Source organism: Danio rerio, chromosome 15 (assembly GCF_052040795.2).
Source record: "Danio rerio strain M-AB ecotype USA chromosome 15, GRCz13ab, whole genome shotgun sequence".
NCBI classification, from domain to species: Eukaryota; Metazoa; Chordata; class Actinopteri; order Cypriniformes; family Danionidae; genus Danio; species Danio rerio.
In genome coordinates, this window is record NC_141035.1 from 17,493,388 (window position 1) to 17,511,658 (window position 18,271).

The 18,271-nt window shown below is 39.0% G+C and overlaps 1 protein-coding gene across 3 annotated transcripts; it reads right to left on the minus strand.

The window, feature by feature from the left end:
• Positions 1-426: 426 nt before the first annotated feature.
• Positions 427-5,030, minus strand: or95a1 (odorant receptor, family 95, subfamily A, member 1). 3 transcript variants are annotated; one of them, XM_087282150.1, is made up of 3 exons: positions 4,948-5,030; positions 4,706-4,744; positions 427-2,379 (listed from the first exon to the last, which is right to left on the minus strand). In XM_087282150.1, the coding sequence occupies exon 3, from the start codon at positions 2,374-2,376 to the stop codon at positions 1,429-1,431; it is 948 nt and encodes a 315-aa protein (XP_087138276.1). In that variant the 5' UTR covers positions 2,377-2,379; positions 4,706-4,744; positions 4,948-5,030; the 3' UTR covers positions 427-1,428.
• Between the last annotated feature and the right edge of the window lie 13,241 nt (positions 5,031-18,271).

Here is an 18,271-nt window from a genome sequence, read left to right on the forward strand (position 1 = left end):
ATACGTCCATGTAAGATTTTGCAATACAGTCATTACTGTACTATACACAGTGTGTTTTGCAGTAAACTACTCTTTAAACCTGGAGTTCATTAGTACTTACAGTACATATACAGCATTTGCATACACTGTGTCTAATTACTTTCAGAGAGTCATGAAGTTGAAGGCCAATCAAGTACCACATGAAATTTTCAATGTTGACAAGGCTGGGGATGTCGCCGTAGGAAAAACATAATAGGCCAAAGGGCCACAGTTACCGTGCCGGGCCACAGAAGATATCAAGTATAATGTGGATAAGAACATGTGGCAAAAGACCGGGCAGTATAAAAGATTACTTTGTTATTTTATTATAATTGTGGTGCTTTTCTTGTTTTGTCACATTAAGCGTGATAAAAACAGAACAAAAACAGGAACAAAAAGGGTATGGATCCAAGTGCAGATTTAATATTAAATAGTGCAGTAACAGTGAACAAAATCCAAAATCCAAAGTGCAAAGTAACAAAATAACATACAAACAACAAAACAAGAAACTAAAACAGATTAAACACGAACTAGACTTAAGCAAGATACAAGAACGAGATCAAGAACAACATACCAGAGCTGACATGATAGACAAACGACGCAGTAACAAACAGAGGTGGAATGGTAATATATAGTCCAGGTAATCAACGGAGATTGGAGACAGCTGTGGTTGAAATCAGTGTAGATGACAGACCGGGTGTGTGCACGAAAGAATGTATGGAAATGTAGTCTTTTTGGGCGCTGTAGTTTTACTCAGTGTCCATTGAACTACAGCGCCCTCAGGTGGTCACTGACAGTCATGACATGTTTGCAGTGATGTCCTTCTGCAAAAAAAGTCTGTACTGCAGAAATTCTGTGTCTGTATTTTTTTTACATAAACTGTAAATTTTATAAAGCAATTTTTTTTCTTCGTTTTGTATAGAATTTTTGCCATAAACGAAAGAAAATGCATGCATTTGTAACGAGACTGTAACGAGACTTCAAATATAAGGGCAGAGCTGACACATAAACTAATGGAGTTTCTGTAATGTCAGCTGATGATAGTGTTTTTATTGTCAGTGTGTTCTGATTGACTGAATGTTTATGTTGGAACATGTGTTAGTGTTTTGAACAATAATTTCATTTTGAAACATGATTACAGTGTTTTGTTAGACATGGTGTAGTGTGTTCGTTTATTACTGTATTTTGAAAAGTAGTTTAGAGGTTTAGTTTATAATGTGTGATTTTGAGCATAAAATTAACTGTTTTGCCAATTGTGTATTTTAGGTGTGTTGCTGCGTTAAGAGTTTAGCAAACTTGTTAAATGTATTGAAAAAAGTGTCATAGCCATTGTAAAAAACTGTAAATAAACATTTCATTAAGCTTCCAAACAAAAAACAAAAAAAAAAACAGTACCAAACAAACCCACTTTCACTTAGTTTCTAGTTTATGTGGGTCAACACGAGCCCCATAACAAGGCAGGACTTTCCTTATGTAACTTTTGAGCTTTTCATCTCTGATTCCATAAATGAGCGGGCTCAGAAACCGAGGGAACAAATTAAAGCAGACATAGTATAGAAAAGACATATCTGCCTGAGACAAGCTCACTCGCTGGACAAGCAAGAGTTCTGCAATGGGTTGAGAAAAGGCCATCATGCTGAGGAGCAGCTGGAGACCGTGGAGTAACACAGTGTGTAGGGCCTTCCTTACAGTCGTCCTATCCTGTCGCATCCGCCGGGTCTCCAGCAGGATCCGTATATAGGTGAAGAGGATGACCACGGCCACCACAGCAAAGAAGATCCCGTTGAGGCTCACTTTAAATAAAGCCTGAATGGGAGAAGCATTGAGTATAGTAGTCTTGCAGAGGACTGGGGTGGACAGGATGTTCACATTGGGCTTGAGGCGCATCAGTATGAAGTCAACGGTGGGCAAGATGCAGCTGATGATCCACAGACTCACAATGATGGTCCATATCCATTCAGATCTCCACATTGCGGGACGACGGAGTGGGTAAAAAATGGCTACATATCGCTCCAGGGACATGGTGGAAAGGATGAGCGGGGTGTTTAGGAAGGTGGCGGTGGAGAAGAATAAGAGCGGAGCGCAGTAGATGATGGCGAACTGAACCCCAGCCATGGCCAGCAGGAAGAGGGCAACGGAGGAGAAGAGAAGAAGGGTGTCATTGATCAGCATGTAGGTGAAGAGCACATAACGCGAGCTGTCAAAGAACTGCCTGTGAGATGCAAAGGTGTAGAGCGTCAGGAGGATGAAGAACAGGAACGCTATGAAGATTGGCATCACCACACACACCTTCACGATGACCGAGAGGTTGCTGCTGGATGTTGTCGCATTGGCCGGGAGTTCGGTCAGGTTCTGCATGGCCTACAAAACGGGACGAAAAAGGATTTGGTTAGTTTAGAATGTGGAAAAAGAGAAAGATTTTTGATGCTATTTCATGTTTTTTATTGTGACTCACTCAAAAAAATTAGCAAAATGAGTTCAAAACACATACATCTGTACTGAAAACACAAATTTTGAATTAACCATGATTCTATTTACTGTAGTTAAATGTCAAAGTTTCTCTTATTTTCATTTAATAATACATCATTCTGTTAAATACTCATAAAAACTCTAATAATTTCAGGAAATTCCTGAAGTATGCAAGTAGGTCACTGGATAAGTTAGCGATTCATTCCGCTGTGGCGACCCCTGATAAATAAAAAGACTAAGACGAAGGAAAATGAAAGAATCACATCAGTTTAAAATTATTCAAACATTAAAGAGATCAGCTCAAATATAAAAATCTCAGGATAAAAAAGATCAGTTCAGATGTAACATTTCTAAGGATTTAACAACAACAACAATTCATGTAACTTTACGAGTGTGTGCTTACCACAATTATAAGCATTCATCATAAGTTTTGTTGAAAACACATACATCTATACTGAAAACACACATTTTGAAGCAACCATGGTTCTATTTACTGTAAACACATTTAGATTCATTTGCATTATTATCCATTATTATACAATGCATTTGTTTGCATTATTAGCAATACAATAGATGTTTTTCTATTTAAATATTTTCTTTAAAAAAAAAAAATTTGATATTAAAAAGTACTCAATGATACACTCAAAGTTTTTGTTTGTTTAATTGGTGTCTAACAGTGTGTGGCATTTTAACACCCTGTCATGTTTTCTTCAAAACTTGCTAGCAGTCACTGTGTTTTTTTTAGCCTAAGACAGTAATTACAACAATATAAGATTTTTTGTACATACTTTCACAGATTTAAAAAATAAAAATAAAAATAGGAAGACATCTGCCAACATTGTGGTGAAAACCTCGGAAGCATGTCATAGTTACCACTGAGCAAATACCTTAAAACTCTGTTATATTTTACCCTGCATTACTTTGTGCCCGTGCTCTCCTACTCTTATTTATGCAAATTGATTGTACCTTTTCTGAACAATATAGCACAGAATAAAGCCATGCTTTTAGATTTTTTGCTTTAACTAAAAACAAAACAAAAAAATAGTCTGTCTCTCTGCTAATTATTTATAGCAGTTATTATCTATAGCAGGAGTGTCAAATTTAATTCCTCGAGGGCTGCAGCCCTGCACATTTCAGTTCTAGCCCTGCTTCAACACTCCTATCCGTAGGTATCAAACTAGCCTTAAGCACTCAATTAGTTAAATCAGATGTGTTTAATTAGCGATGGAACTAAACTGTGCAGAGCTGCAGACCCCCAGGAGCTATGTTTGACACCTGTGATCCATAGGATAACATCCAGACAATACAAAAGCAATCTGACTGCAGAGACCTCAATAAAATAGCTAGATTTCCATCATATTGTGTTATTGCCCATTTTGAAGCATCACATGAAAACAGATGGAAATGCCAAATATTTAATAAAAATCTCTTCACAAAAAAGTTTTTACGCTCACTTGAGGTAGTTTTGGGCAAAAAAGAGTTAATGCGAATTATAAGAGATGGAAAGGCATTTGCTGAATATACTCTGATGTAGCAAACATTACACCCTATGACTGCATTATACTTGTCTTGTTTACTGTTGGTTGCTAGGTGACCAATACTACAGTCAACTGCTCAAAAACTTGATGAAAAAGCACCATTTGGAATTCATTACACCTTACAACAAAAGCAATGGTGACTGGAAAACAGTGAAAATGCTATATACACATTATTATCGCCAAGACCTTATTTTTTTCACAAATTAAAAATCATAAAGAGCCCACAGGAAAAATGTAAAAGACCCATTCACATTTATTGTACACACACTGTTTTTAACTATAAATGGAAATGATTTGGAATCGTTCATTTACACAACAACATTTTGCCAGCCTGAAAATGCAAACAGGTTTAGAAAACAACACCGCTTGTGGGACAACATCATCTTTGTGGGATCTACAAAAATCTAATTTGTAAAAACAGTGACATATGTGTATAACATTATAGCCTATAGTTACATGGAGTGGATGTGTGTACAAAGGTAGTTGGTTTACAATTGCATTACAAATCGACAACCTTACCTACGGGCCTGCATGCATAATACATTATTTTTTAAACATTTTTCACATTCATCTGCATGAATGGAGATCATAAACAATGTTGTCATATGTAAATAAAATATTTGAAATCAGAAAAGAAAATTTTTTCCCATTTTGAGTACAATGCTCTCGCCTAAACATACCCTTATCCTTGAGGCTTTAGGCGTCTCAGCTGCAGCACTCTGTTCAAAAACAGTCAAAAATGTCATTAAACATCACCAAAACACAACTCATACAATGAAACTCAGGTCAGGTAGAAATAATTTCAGTTTACTCAGTAATCAAATCGTATGTCATTTTCATAAGATACGTCTACGTATAATTACGTCTTGTATAATTTGTATTTGATCTGATTTCTTTTTTTCAAATTTGCTAATTGACTTACCAGCAGCACAGCCTCTGCTAGACGAGAAATTAAAAGATGGTTAAAGAATGGTAGCCCACTTATATATTGCTGAAGATTTGCTTTATGACAAAGGAATGGGATTTGTTTTCCCGTAAGAATGAACAATTTCACGCTATATGCACAAAAAGCACCATTACAGCAATTAGCAACCAAACCATTCAACAAAAACAAAACAAGCTGACAGTAAACTGAAGATTTGCATTGCTAATTGGTGACTGGATGGTCATAGTGTTTTTATACGCAATTACTGATGCTATATAATATACATAGACCGTAAGGTACATGTTTTCATAAATATATATATATATATATATATATATATATATATATATATATATATACAGTTGAAGTCAGAATTATTAGCCCCCCTGAATTAGTAGCACCCCTGTTTATTTATTTCCCCAATTTCTGTTTAATGGAGGGAAGATTCTTTCAGCACATTTTTAAGCGTAATAGTTTTAAAAACTTATTTCTAATAACTGATTTATTTTATCTTTGCTATGATGACAGTAAATAGTATTTTACTTGATATTTTTCAAGACAATTCTTTACAGCTTAAAGTGACATTTTAAGGCTTAACTAGGTCCATAAAGTGAACTAGGCAGGTTAGGGTAATTAGGCAAGTTATTCTATAATGATGGTTTGTTCTGTAGACTATCAAAAATAAAATTAGCTTAAAGGGGCTAATAATTTTGTCCCAAAAATAGTTTTTAAAAAATTAATAACTGCTTTTATTCTAGCCGAAATAAAACAAATAAGACTTTCTCCAGAAGAAAATATATCAGACATACTGTGAAAATTTCCTTGCTCTGTTCAAAATCATTTGGGAAATATTTAAAAAAGAGAAAAAATTGAAAGAGGGCTAATAATTCTGACTTCAACTGTATATATATATATTATATATATATAATTCAAGATTATTTGTATAGCGCTTTTTACAATAGTTATTGTTTCAAAGCAGCTTTACAAAAGGTATACATATACACTGCAGTTTTAATGTGTTAATATTAGTTATTAAACATAAAGCTGTTTTAGCTTAGCTATCGGAGCTCCGTTAAATTAGACAGTGTAGACAAATCAATTATTCAAATCAAATTTGTATTTATGTTTCAAATTAAATAGTTTAGAAAAAAAAGTTATTTAATCATCTTCAAGTTTCCCCCAACCATTATAAGTTTCTTATATCTGATTTTAAAATATTTTTGTCTTCCATCTAAAAAATACCATGAAAGTAAATGAATAGTAGTTTTCAATGTAATTTTCTGTGAACTATCCCTTTAATAATGAATGCTTTAAAAGTGTAGGCAATACGTCATCAAGATGGCGCCGAGCATGGCCACCGTGTTGCGAGCTCCCAGCAAACTTTGTTTTGTTTCGTGTGTTTTACTTTTATTTTTGTCGTTTTTCGTGCTGGATGTACACACACTCATTACCTACAACAAACACACACTTCGAGAAATTGGCTCCCTCGTTGCACATCGAAGACCAGGCTTTGAGTTCTTTAATGACGCTCTGTTTAAAAACACAGCAACAGAGCCCTTTGTCTGGGTCACACAACCGAAGCGACGAAGGAAACGCAGCCGGAAAAGAGGAAAGAGAGCCGGCGTCCTTGTCAGGCTGAGACACCGTGGATTTCGACCTCCGCTCCTCCTCCCAATGGGAAACAAAAAACTGCTGCATTATCTGCCTTACAGAAACCTGGAAATCAGCGGAGGTACCAGACACAGCTGCTGGACTTTGGGGGTTCTCCATGCACCGCGCTGATAGAACGAAAGAACTCACAGGGAAAAGCAAAGGAGGAGGTGTTTGTTTCTTTATTACAGTTTTTTTGGATTGCTTACACACTAAAATTAAAAGTAGTACACTATTAGCAAAACCTTACACACAAGTATCAAAACATCAGCCCATATTTGCACTACTATAAGCACATTGTCAGCCTCACACTTGTTGCAAAACTCTACACACAGTGATTTGCAAAACAAATTACTGCACCGTCCAACCAATTGGTTCAACACAGTCGTCAGGGGTCCGTTCTTCGTACGTGGATTACTCAGTTGGATTTGGATATTGACGATTTGACACGATCCAGGATCGTTTCGTTCTTCAAAGCTGATCCGAGAATTGATGTCATGGCAACAGTTCTGCTAGGTCAAACCTGATCGGGAGCAGGTTCAATTCATATAAACAGGATTAGATCGGCTCAGTTCAAGCAAAGATAATACAGAAAGTATGTTCCGAATTCTGATATTTTCTTACAGTAGTAGTTATATACACTTGGGAAAATGGTACATATTTTTTAACTATATATATAAAGTTATAGTCATTAATAAAATAAATAAAGTTATACATATTAATAAAACGTAGGCTATACAATCTGCACTCTCGAAATGAAAGTACAAAGACTGCCACCTGGTGCAAAGAGAAAACTTATTGATATTAACTTTTTAGATCGCTTTAGTACAAATTGTGTATAATAGAAATGCACAATATGTGACTTTTTTTAAAGCAATAATACATGTCAGCAGTCATAAACATGTTTTGATAGTTAATATGCCAGTGATTTGAAGCTTCACAAAAGTTGCAGACGCCTTTACCAATACGAAAATGCTTTTGTAAACAACCAGTTATTCTTTACACCGATTAAAAAAACGGCTACAATAATAAAGAAAATCTTTTCTAAATGTAGAACTAAATACATTGATTTGCATTGAAATACATGATGAATACTCTTGTCTTGACACATGAAAGTGTAAAGCCTGCAGCTCACAACAAATGTGGAAAGTTCTTGCGTGTCATATTTAACAAGCCGTTTACTGCTAATTTGATGTAATTTCGCTCACATGGATAATTGAATATTAATCAGATGATGTCATTACGCTGCTGTGCCGTCAGCCAATCGTTGCATTGCTGATCATGATTTCGAGGATCGATAGATCTGTCCTTCATAACACACGCAGCGATCTCAGATCAGTTCATCCAGACATTCTAATCTGATTCGCGAACTTGTTTGAAGAACCAAATTAGCGAGAGATCAGTTATCAAGATTAAAAGATCCAGGATCTGCCAAATAATCTTAGATCATTTAAGCGAGGTACGAAGAACGGACCCCAGGTGTGCAAACACTTGTTTGATTATTTGTAGACACACCAATCAGGTGTTTACAGTTTTTTTGGATTGCTTAAGCACGATTTTCAAAACAGGGCCCGTGTTTTCAAAACAGTACACACAATTAGCACAACCACACACCCAATTAGCAAAACACTACAGATCCTTTGCATAAATAAACGCTCTTATAAAAACTATAGACTTATATTTAAAAACCACACTTTTTTACCATAAGAAACACACATTTTCACATTTACTATACACTGTTTGCAAGAGTTACACACTGCTGTGATAAACTTAAAACACTTTTAGCACTTCTACTTCCCTATGATTAGAGTAGACTACCATCATCAAAGTACAAATATAAAGTAAATTCACCAAACAACTACTCAAGAACAATGTTGCACCTTGAAGAAACTCATTTATTCCTCAACATGTCCAACATGTTTACATGAAGATTCAAAGTACTGTAACATGTCACTTTATGTATTGAACTGTAAGTTAGACATTGTCTCTTCGCCTAGCTGGATCTGGCATAAGAATTATCAATATTGCAATGTTGTCCCTAGCAAGACACCTTGGAAAGAAGTGTCTTGAATGTAAAATCTTGTATTGCTGCTACCTCCATCTGGTCACAGGTCTCCTCCATGGCTTGGATGAGGGGTACCTCAGCCTGAAGACGAAGATCATATACCTTCCACCACTATGCCGAGAAAAACTCTTCTATAGGGTTGAGAAATGGAGAGTATGCTGGAAGATATAGGCCAGTGAAAAGTGGATGTTGCTAAAACCAGTTCTGAACCAGAGCAGAACGTTGGAAAGACACATTGTCCCAGACAACAATGTATTGCATATGATCGATTTGATTTGCTGCTGTTATGTTGTGCAATTGTTCCAAGAATGTAAGTATATGTGCTCTGTTGTAAGGATCCATATGGTCATGGCAGTGGAGGACCCATTCTTTGTAATGGCTGCACTGCACAGAGTGTTACTATATATTTCCCCCACGTTGCCCTGGGACATTGACTATAGCCCTGTGGCCAATGATGTTTCTTCTACTCTGTGTTCTCGTCAGGTAGAACACACCATCATCTACGTAAATGAACTCATGCTTGATCTCCTCTTCATCCATTCGTAAAACTACCTGAAGAACAGTGTCAGGCAAAATTGTGTAGTTCAGTGTAGATCTAGTATTACAATACAGTAAAAGATTATGATACAGTATGCAAGATCACACTGCTAAAGTGAATACATACCTCTGCATAATCATGCCACAGCCTTTTCACCCTTTCGAAATTGTGCTCGAAAGGCACTCCATAAATTTGCTTCATTTGAATATGTTTTTTTTTTTTTATGGTGTGTGACAGTGTTGATATTGAGACCTGATGGTTTTCATTGAAACTGGCATTTTATAGTGCTTAAACACCTGATTGGTGTGTCTACAAATAATCAAACAAGTGTTTGCACACCTTATGACTGTGTTGAACCAATTGGTTGGATGGTGCAGTAACTTGACAGTCCGTGCTTTGGTGTTGCAAGGAAGTGACCTCATGATAGATTTTAGTGTGTAATGTATGTTAAGTGTGTTTAGTGTTTTGCAAATCACTGTGTGTAGAGTTTTGCAACAAGTGTGAAGCTGACAATGTGCTTATAGTTGTGCAAATATGGGCTGATGTTTTGATACTTGTGTGTAAGGTTTTGTTAATAGTGTACTACTTTTAATTTTAGTGTGTAAGCAATCCAAAAAAACTGTAAGCACTATAAAATGCCAGTTTCAATGAAAATCATCAGGTCTCAATATCAACTCTGGCACACACCATAAAAAAAAAAAACCTATTCAAATGAAGGAAATTTATGGAGTGCCTTTCGAGCACAATTTTGAAATGGTGAAAAGACTGTGGCATGATTATGCAGAGGTATGTATTCACTTCAGCATTGTGATCTTGCATTCTGTCTCATAATCTTTTACTGTACTGTAATACTAGATCTACACTGAACTACCCAATTTTGCCTGACACTGTTCTTCAGGTAGTTTTACGAATGGATGAAGAGGAGATCCAGCATGAGTTCATTTACGTAGATGATGGTGTGTTCAATCTGACGAGAACGTGGAGTAGAAGAAACATCATTGGCCACAGGACTATAGTCCCAAAAATGTCCCAAAAATATACTAATGTCCCAAAAATATACAGTAACACTCTGTGCAGCCATTACAAAGAATGGGGTCCTCCACTGCCATGACCATTCTTAGACCAACTGCACAACATAACAGCAGCAAATCAAATCGATCATACGCAATACATTGTTGTCTGGGACAATGTGTCTTTCCACCGTTCTGCTCTGGTTCAGAACTGGTTTTAGCAACATCCACATTTTACCATCCTATATCTTCCACCATACTCTCCATTCCTCATCCTTATTGAAGAGTTTTTCTCAGCATGGTGGTGGAAGGTATATGATCTTCATCTCCAAGCTGAGGTACCCCTCATCCAAGCCATGGAGGAGGGCTGTGACCAGCTGGAAGTGGCAGCAATACAAGATTCTACATTCAAGACACTTCTTTCCAAGGTGTCTTGCTAAGGAGAACATTGCAATGTTGATAATTCTCATGCCAGATTCAGCTAGGCGAAGAGACAATGTCTAACTTACAGTTCAATACGTAGTGACATGTTACAGTACTTTAAATCTTCATGCCAACATGTTGGACATGTTGAGGAATAAATGAGTTTCTTCAGTGTGCAGCATTGTTCTTGAGTAGTGTTTGGTGAATTTACTTTATATTTGTACTTTGTTGATGGTAGCCTACTCTAATCATAGTGAAGCAGAAGTGCTAAAAGTGTTTTAGGTTTATCACAGCAGTGTGTAACTCGTGCAAACAGTGTATAGTAAATGTGAAAATGTGTGTTTCTTATGGAAAAAAAGTGTGGTTTTTAAACAGAAGTTTATAGTTTTTACAAGCAAAGGATCTGTAGTGTTTTGCTAATTGGGTGTGTGGTTGTGCTATGTAACAAATGTTCTTTGTGTGGGAAGAAGAAGACAGGGTCGGCGTTGAGGTAAGTAACAGATTTTTTATTTTTAAGTAACAACTGTAAAGGACAGCTCCCACTATGTGGCCGTCGTTCAGCTCTCTCTCTCCCGACTGTTCCTCCCGTTCTCCTTAAGACGGGTGTCTCTCCGGTCCAATCACTAGAATAAACAGGTGTTGCTAATTATTTCGGATTGGCCTGCTGATTAGCCGCCGGGCTCTGAGTATGCTCTCCCCCTTTATTGGGTATTCGATCATGCTTACCTCTCCACATACCCCCACCGCCCGCCTCAGGCCGGGGAGCCTTCATCCTTCATACGGTGGAGCCACTGGAGAGGAGCATGATCTGAACAGAGGACGAATTCCCTACCCAGGAGGTAATAGCGAAGAGTAAGAACGGCCCACCTGATCGCCAAACATTCCTTCTCTATGGTGCTGTACTTAGCCTCACTTTTACTTAGCTTGCGGCTAATGTACAGCACCGGCCGTTCCGCTCCTGCCACCTCCTGGGAGAGAACCGCCCCCAGACCCCAATCGGACGCGTCCGTCTGTAAAATAAAGGGGAGATCAAAATCAGGAGCGTGCAATAGCGGCCCCCCACAAAGTATAGATTTTACCTTTGAGAAGGCCTGTTGGCACTGCTCCGACCATTGGACGGTATCCGGTCCCTCCTTTTTAGTGAGATCAGTCAATGGGCTGACAAGGGCCGAATAGTTAGGCACAAACCGCCTATAATATCCTGCCAGCCCCAAAAACTGTCTCACCTCCTTTTTGGTCTTGGGTCTCGGACAGGTTGCAATGGCTGCAGTCATATCAATTTGGGGCTGCACCTGCCCGTGACCTAAGTGGAAGCCCAGATACCTTACCTCCACTCGCCCAATTGCGCACTTCCGTGGGTTGGCCGTGAGCCCGGTCCGTCTCAGCGCCGACAATACCGCCCTCAGATGTTGCATATGCCGCTGCCAATCATTACTGTAAATGATGATTTCGTCTAAATAAGCAGCGGCATATGCTGCGTGAGGGCCGAGTATTTTGTCCATCAGGCGCTGGAACGTCGCCGGCGCCCCGAACAGCCCGAACGGAAGCGTCACAAATTGGTGCAATCCAAACGGCGTAGTGAAGGCTGTTTTTTCGCGGGATATTGGAGATAAGGGGATCTGCCAGTAGCCCTTCGTTAAATCCAACGTCGAGTAATATCGTGCAGCACCTAACCGGTCGAGCAACTCGTCAATATGCGGCATTGGATAAGCGTCGAATTTCGACACAGCATTCACCTTGCGATAATCCACACAGAACCGGACCGAGCCGTCCGTCTTAGGTACCAAGACAATCGGGCTGGCCCAGTCGCTGTGGGATTCTTCTACCACTCCCATTTTCAAATTATTATTTAATTCTTCCTGAATCACTTTTTTCTTGTGTTCAGGTAGGCGATACGGCCGGGTCCTAACGACCACGCCCGGTTCGGTCTCGATATGGTGCTGAATCAGGTTAGTACGACCGGGCTGGGGCGAAAACACGTCAGAGTATTCACGTTGGAGGTGCCGGATGTCGAGGAGCTGGCTCGCTGAGAGATGATCACCCGCTCTCCGGCCCCAGGTCATCCTCGTTAGTAACAAGTGTAGCCAGCGCCACGTCCTCCGGCTCCCTCCACTGCTTAAGCAGATTAATGTGATAAATCTGACGCGAGTCAGCCCTGTCCGAACGAACCACCTCGTAATCGAGATCACTGACTCGTCGTGTGACCACAAACGGCCCTTGCCACTTGGCGAGTAATTTAGAGCTGGAAGTGGGTAGCAGTACAAGTACTTTATCTCCCTGTGAAAATTTACGGAGTTTAGTGCCCTTATCATATCGCCTGCGTTGGTCATCCTGAGCCTTAAGCAAATTCTCTGTAGAGAGCCGCCCCAGTGTGTGGAGTTTTGCTCTAAGGTCCAGGATATATTGAATTTCATTCTTACTATTAGAAGGCTCGTCTATGGAACAAAATCAATGCCAAAAGTCTTGAATTAAAAAGCTTGTTGAATATCACAAACTGAAAAAAATAATACACCGTATTAACAAGTTCTTGCATTTTAATGACTTGAATTCCAGGGTTTGTATTTTTAGGTCCTGAAATTTAACATATCTGTTTATTTAAGCTGTGAATATTTCAACGAAAAATATTTCAAACACGTTTTCATACTTAAAAATTCAATAGTTCATATTCAAATTTCAGATTTCACTTACAAAATATTCAATACCCTTTAAAAATATGATGTATAATATTCAAAAGGTAATTTTCAGTTCATTTTATTTCAGTTCAAATATTCGCTTCCATAAATTCAGTGGATCAAATTCGACTGTTAAAATTCAACATTGCATCCAGGAACTGCAGGAAAAGCAATAGATTGCAGATTGAAGATCGCCAGCTGCTCTAGCTTTCACCAGCAGGTGGAGATGGAATAATGTAAGATTTTTAACCCAGTAAACAGGCGAGAAAAAGGCTATAAAAGGCACAAAAGTAGCATTTAATTTGAATATCAATGCTTTGGACATTATAAATGATAAAAAGTATGAGTAAAATGAGTAAATGAGGTTTTAGTCATCTATATTTGCCCTTATGTAACGGAAGCCAGATGGTGATCGCGTAAATCTCAGTTCTCGGAACCAGTGACAGACGTTGTTCTGCAATCTTATCGGAGCTTGTCTCCCATGTCGGCTCGCTCCCTGCTCAGACCGGTGCAGTTACTTGCACATAAACCGTCTTTTGATGAATATGATGTTACACATTTTCTATCTTTATTGACTCTTTCTTCCATAGACGCGAAGTATTATATTGACAGCTAAAGAATATAACGTATTCGTAAGAGAAACAGGAGAGGAAATATTATATTATATTATATATTAAATATATATTATATTATTATAATATATTATATATTATAATATATTATATATATTATATTATATTATATTATATTATTTCTCGCCTATAGGCTACATAACAATAAAACAATATTCTGGACAAACTAAGACATTTTGCAAAAGTTTAACCATGGCAGAACCCCAATAAATAGAAAAAAAGAAGAGCAAGACAGGCAGAGTGATAAAAAGGATAAATAGAAATATTAATTTAGAAGGATGACTTATTTAAGCGCAATAGCCCAAAAACATGTCATAAAATATTAATATTAACAATCATAATTTAAATAATGGAATTATATAACCTATCCCAATCCTGACGTTTAAATAATATCTAAAGACGCTCCTTTAATGCATTCGCACGTTTTGTTAAATTATTTTAAATTTCACGCCCCATCCATAACCAACCTTAAATCATACCTGAACATTGTTTAACAGTTCTAAGTAAACTGTTTTGTGTGACATTCTCTTAAAATCTCTCTGCTTTTGAATATCTTTGTTCGTAGTTGTTCTTAGCCCTGTCAATGTTTATCTATTTTGTATTATTATAATATTTCCTCTCATGTTTCTCTTACGTTTATATTCTTTCAAAATAATACTTCGAGTCTATGGAAGAAAGAGTCAATAAAGATAGAAAATGTGTAACATCATATTCATCAAAAGACGGTTTATGTGCAAGTAACTGCACCAGTCTGAGCAGGGAGCGAGCCGGCATGGGAGACAAGCTCCGATAAGATTGCAGAACAACGTCTGTCACTGGTTCCGAGAACTGAGATTTACGCGATCACCATTTGGCTTTCGTTACATAAGGGCAAATATAGATGACTAAAACCTCATTTACTCATTTTACTCATACTTTTTATCATTTATAATGTCCAAAGCATTGATATTAATATTAAATGCTACTTTTGTGCCTTTAATAGCCTTTTTCTCGCCTGTTTACTGGGTTAAAAATCTTACATTATTCCATCTCCACCTGCTGGTGAAAGCTAGAGCAGCTGGCGATCTTCAATCTGCAATCTATTGCTTTTCCTGCAGTTCCCGGATGTAATGTTGAATTTTAACAGTCGAATTTGATCCACTGAATTTATGGAAGCGAATATTTGAACTGAAATAAAATGAACTGAAAATTACATTTTGAATATTATACATCGTATTTTTAAAGGGTATTGAATATTTTGTAAGTGAAATCTGAAAATTTAATATGAATTATTGAATTTTTAAGTATGAAAACGTGTTTGAAATATTTTTCGTTGAAATATTCAAAGCTTAAATAAACAGATATGTTAAATTTCAGGACCTAAAAATACAAACCCTGGAATTCAAGTCATTAAAATGCAAGAACTTGTTAATACGGTGTATTATTTTTTTCAGTTTGTGATATTCAACAAGCTTTTTAATTCAAGACTTTTGGCATTGATTTTGTTCCATACTCGTCCTCCCAAGCCTCTCTAACAACATCCAAAACCCCTCTGGGCTGTCTGCCGTAGAGAAGCTCGAAGGGGGAAAACCCCGTGGAGGCTTGGGGAACCTCCCGCACAGCGAATAATAAGGGCTCCAACCACTTATCCCAATTTTTCGCGTCCTCGTGAACGAATTTACGGATCATTGATTTAAGCGTGCGATTAAATCTTTCCACCAGCCCGTCTGTTTGTGGGTGATAGACGCTGGTGCGAATAGATTTAATGCCCAATAATCCATAAAGCTCGCGCATCGTGCGTGACATGAACGCGGTGCCTTGATCAGTGAGAATCTCTTTGGGGATTCCCACACGGGAGATGATGCGAAACAGCGCCTCCGCAACGCTCTTTGCTGAGATATTATGGAGCGCGACTGCTTCCGGGTATCGGGTTGCATAATCCACCAGAACTAATGCAAACCGATGCCCGCGTGCGGATCACTCTAATGGCCCGATGAGATCCATACCAATTCTCTTGAAGGGGATCTCCATAATTGGTAAAGGGCGCAACGGCGCTTTTGGGGTGGCCGGCGGATTTACCAGCTGACATTCACTGCACGCAGCGCACCATCTGCTGACGTCACCGTGAATGCCCGGCCAAAAGAATCGGGTCATGAGGCGATTTAGTGTGGCCGCCTGACCTAAATGTCCGGCCATAGGATTAGAATGAGCCGCCTGAAAAAGCATTTCCCGGCGGCTCTTTGGTACTAATAACTGGGTTGTATTTTCTCTTGTCTGAGTGTCTTGGGTCACTCAATACACCCTATCATTAATAACCGCAAAATACGGATAGGAGAGGGGTCGATCAGGCTGGAGGATTTTCCCATCAATAACTTGCACTCTTTCGAGTGCATGTTTTAGTGTATCATCACGCGACTGTTCCAGGGGAAAGTCTTTACACCGGGAAATTCCCAGCCCTTCCCCTGAGTCAGCGCGTGACGTCACTGCTTGGGATTCCCCCAGCTGAGCGACACGTCCCCTATCCGGCGATTTCTTCTTCCAAGAAACACCCGCACGTAAAACTCCCAATAATCTATTGAATCCAGGCCAATTAGTTCCCAGAATTAGCGGGTGTTTGAGGTGCGGGTTAACCGCTACATCCACTCTATGCTTTTTCCCCCGAAATTGAATGTCTATTGCCGTTAGCGGGTAGTGAATTACATCCCCGTGTACACACCTTACCCTTACCGTGTGGCTCATATCCAAAGCCGGGTCTTGAAGCAAGCTTTGGTGGATGGAGGTCTGATTACACCCCGAATCCACCAAAGCTTGATATGTACCCCCTTTAATACTCACAGGTATCTGGTATAGCCCGTCGCGACCGGGGGCGACTGCTGGCACATCGGGCATGCGGACCAATGCACCCACCTCCATCACGGAGCAGTTCTCTGGTGATCCGCCCCCCCGCAATGCCAACATGCCGGCCCAGACCTTCCCGTTATACCCCCGAGGGCAGCAGGACCAACTGATTGGGCCGGAGAGAGACCTGTCATCGCTGTAGGCCCGCCCATGCCACGTGCCTCCCCGTCTCTATCCCGATAGGTGCCCCAGCGATGCGTGCTGCGGTGGGGCTCCAGGCCTGGGATCCGCCTCCTGGGAGTCGGTATGGGCGGTATGCTTTAGTGTTGGCCATACTGGCTACCAAGAGAGTTCACATCGGTTATCATTACGTCTGTCTACATCCTCCCTCAAGCCAACACAGAGCAGGCGCTCAGGGAACTGTACGGGAGCATAAGCGAGCAGGAAACCGCACACCCGGAGGTAGCATTTATTATTACAGGGGACTTTAACAAAGAGAATCTCAGGAAAATCTCTCCAAAATACTATCAACACATAATTCTGGACCATTGCTATTCCCCGTTCCGGGACGTATACAAATCCCTCCCCCGCCCACCGTTTGGCAAATCAGATCACTCTTCTGTTCTGCTCTTGCATACTTACAGGCAGAAACTGAAACGGGAACCACCCACCCATGTTTCAGAGCTGGACAGGCCAATCGGATTCCATACTTCAAGACTGTTTTGATCAAGCGGACTGGGATATGTTCCGGGCTGCGTGTGATGACGACATTGACGTGTACGCAGACACAGTTACATGCTTCATCAGGAAATGCATAGAAGACGTGGTCCAATCAAAAACTGTCCTTATCTACCCCAACCAAAAAACATGGATCAATGGCGAAGTTCGAACAGCCCTATCAGTGCGAGCTTCCGCCTATACATCCAGAAATGTTAAGGAACAAAAACAAGCAAATTACAACATCAGGAAAACCATCAAAGCAGCAAAACGTCAATACAGAGACAAGGTAGATGGTCAATTTAACACCAATAATGCAAGGAGGCTGGCCAATCTCAAAGTGATGTAAATAATGAATCAGAGATAAATATGTGGTGGAACAGTAAAACTGTTTTAAGCCATGGCACTAACCTTAGTTCTGGGGTAGCTATATTTTTCTGAGACTTAATGTTAATATTTTATCTAAAATAGAGTTAGTAAAAGGATGTCTTATGATTGTCAAAGATGAAATTAATAATCAATTATTTGTTTTATTAAATATTTATACTCCAAATAAAAATGCAGACAGACTATCTTTTTTTTAGAAAGTTTAAAGATTTTTTATAAACTTTTCTTATAAAATCTGATGAAACTGTAATTATATGGGAGACTGGAACTGTACCCTAGACTTTTGTTTGGATAGAAATAATGAAGAACCTGACTCTATAGCAGCCTCTCTTTTGAAAAGTATTGTTGCACAGTATGATCTTGTGGATCCTTGGAGAGAATAGATATAAAACAATATACATGGATAAAGG

Coding starts and splice junctions, on each gene's coding strand:
- or95a1 (XM_087282150.1), bottom strand. CDS start 2,376: ATGCAGAACCTGACCGAACTCCCGGCCAATGCGACAACATCCAGCAGC.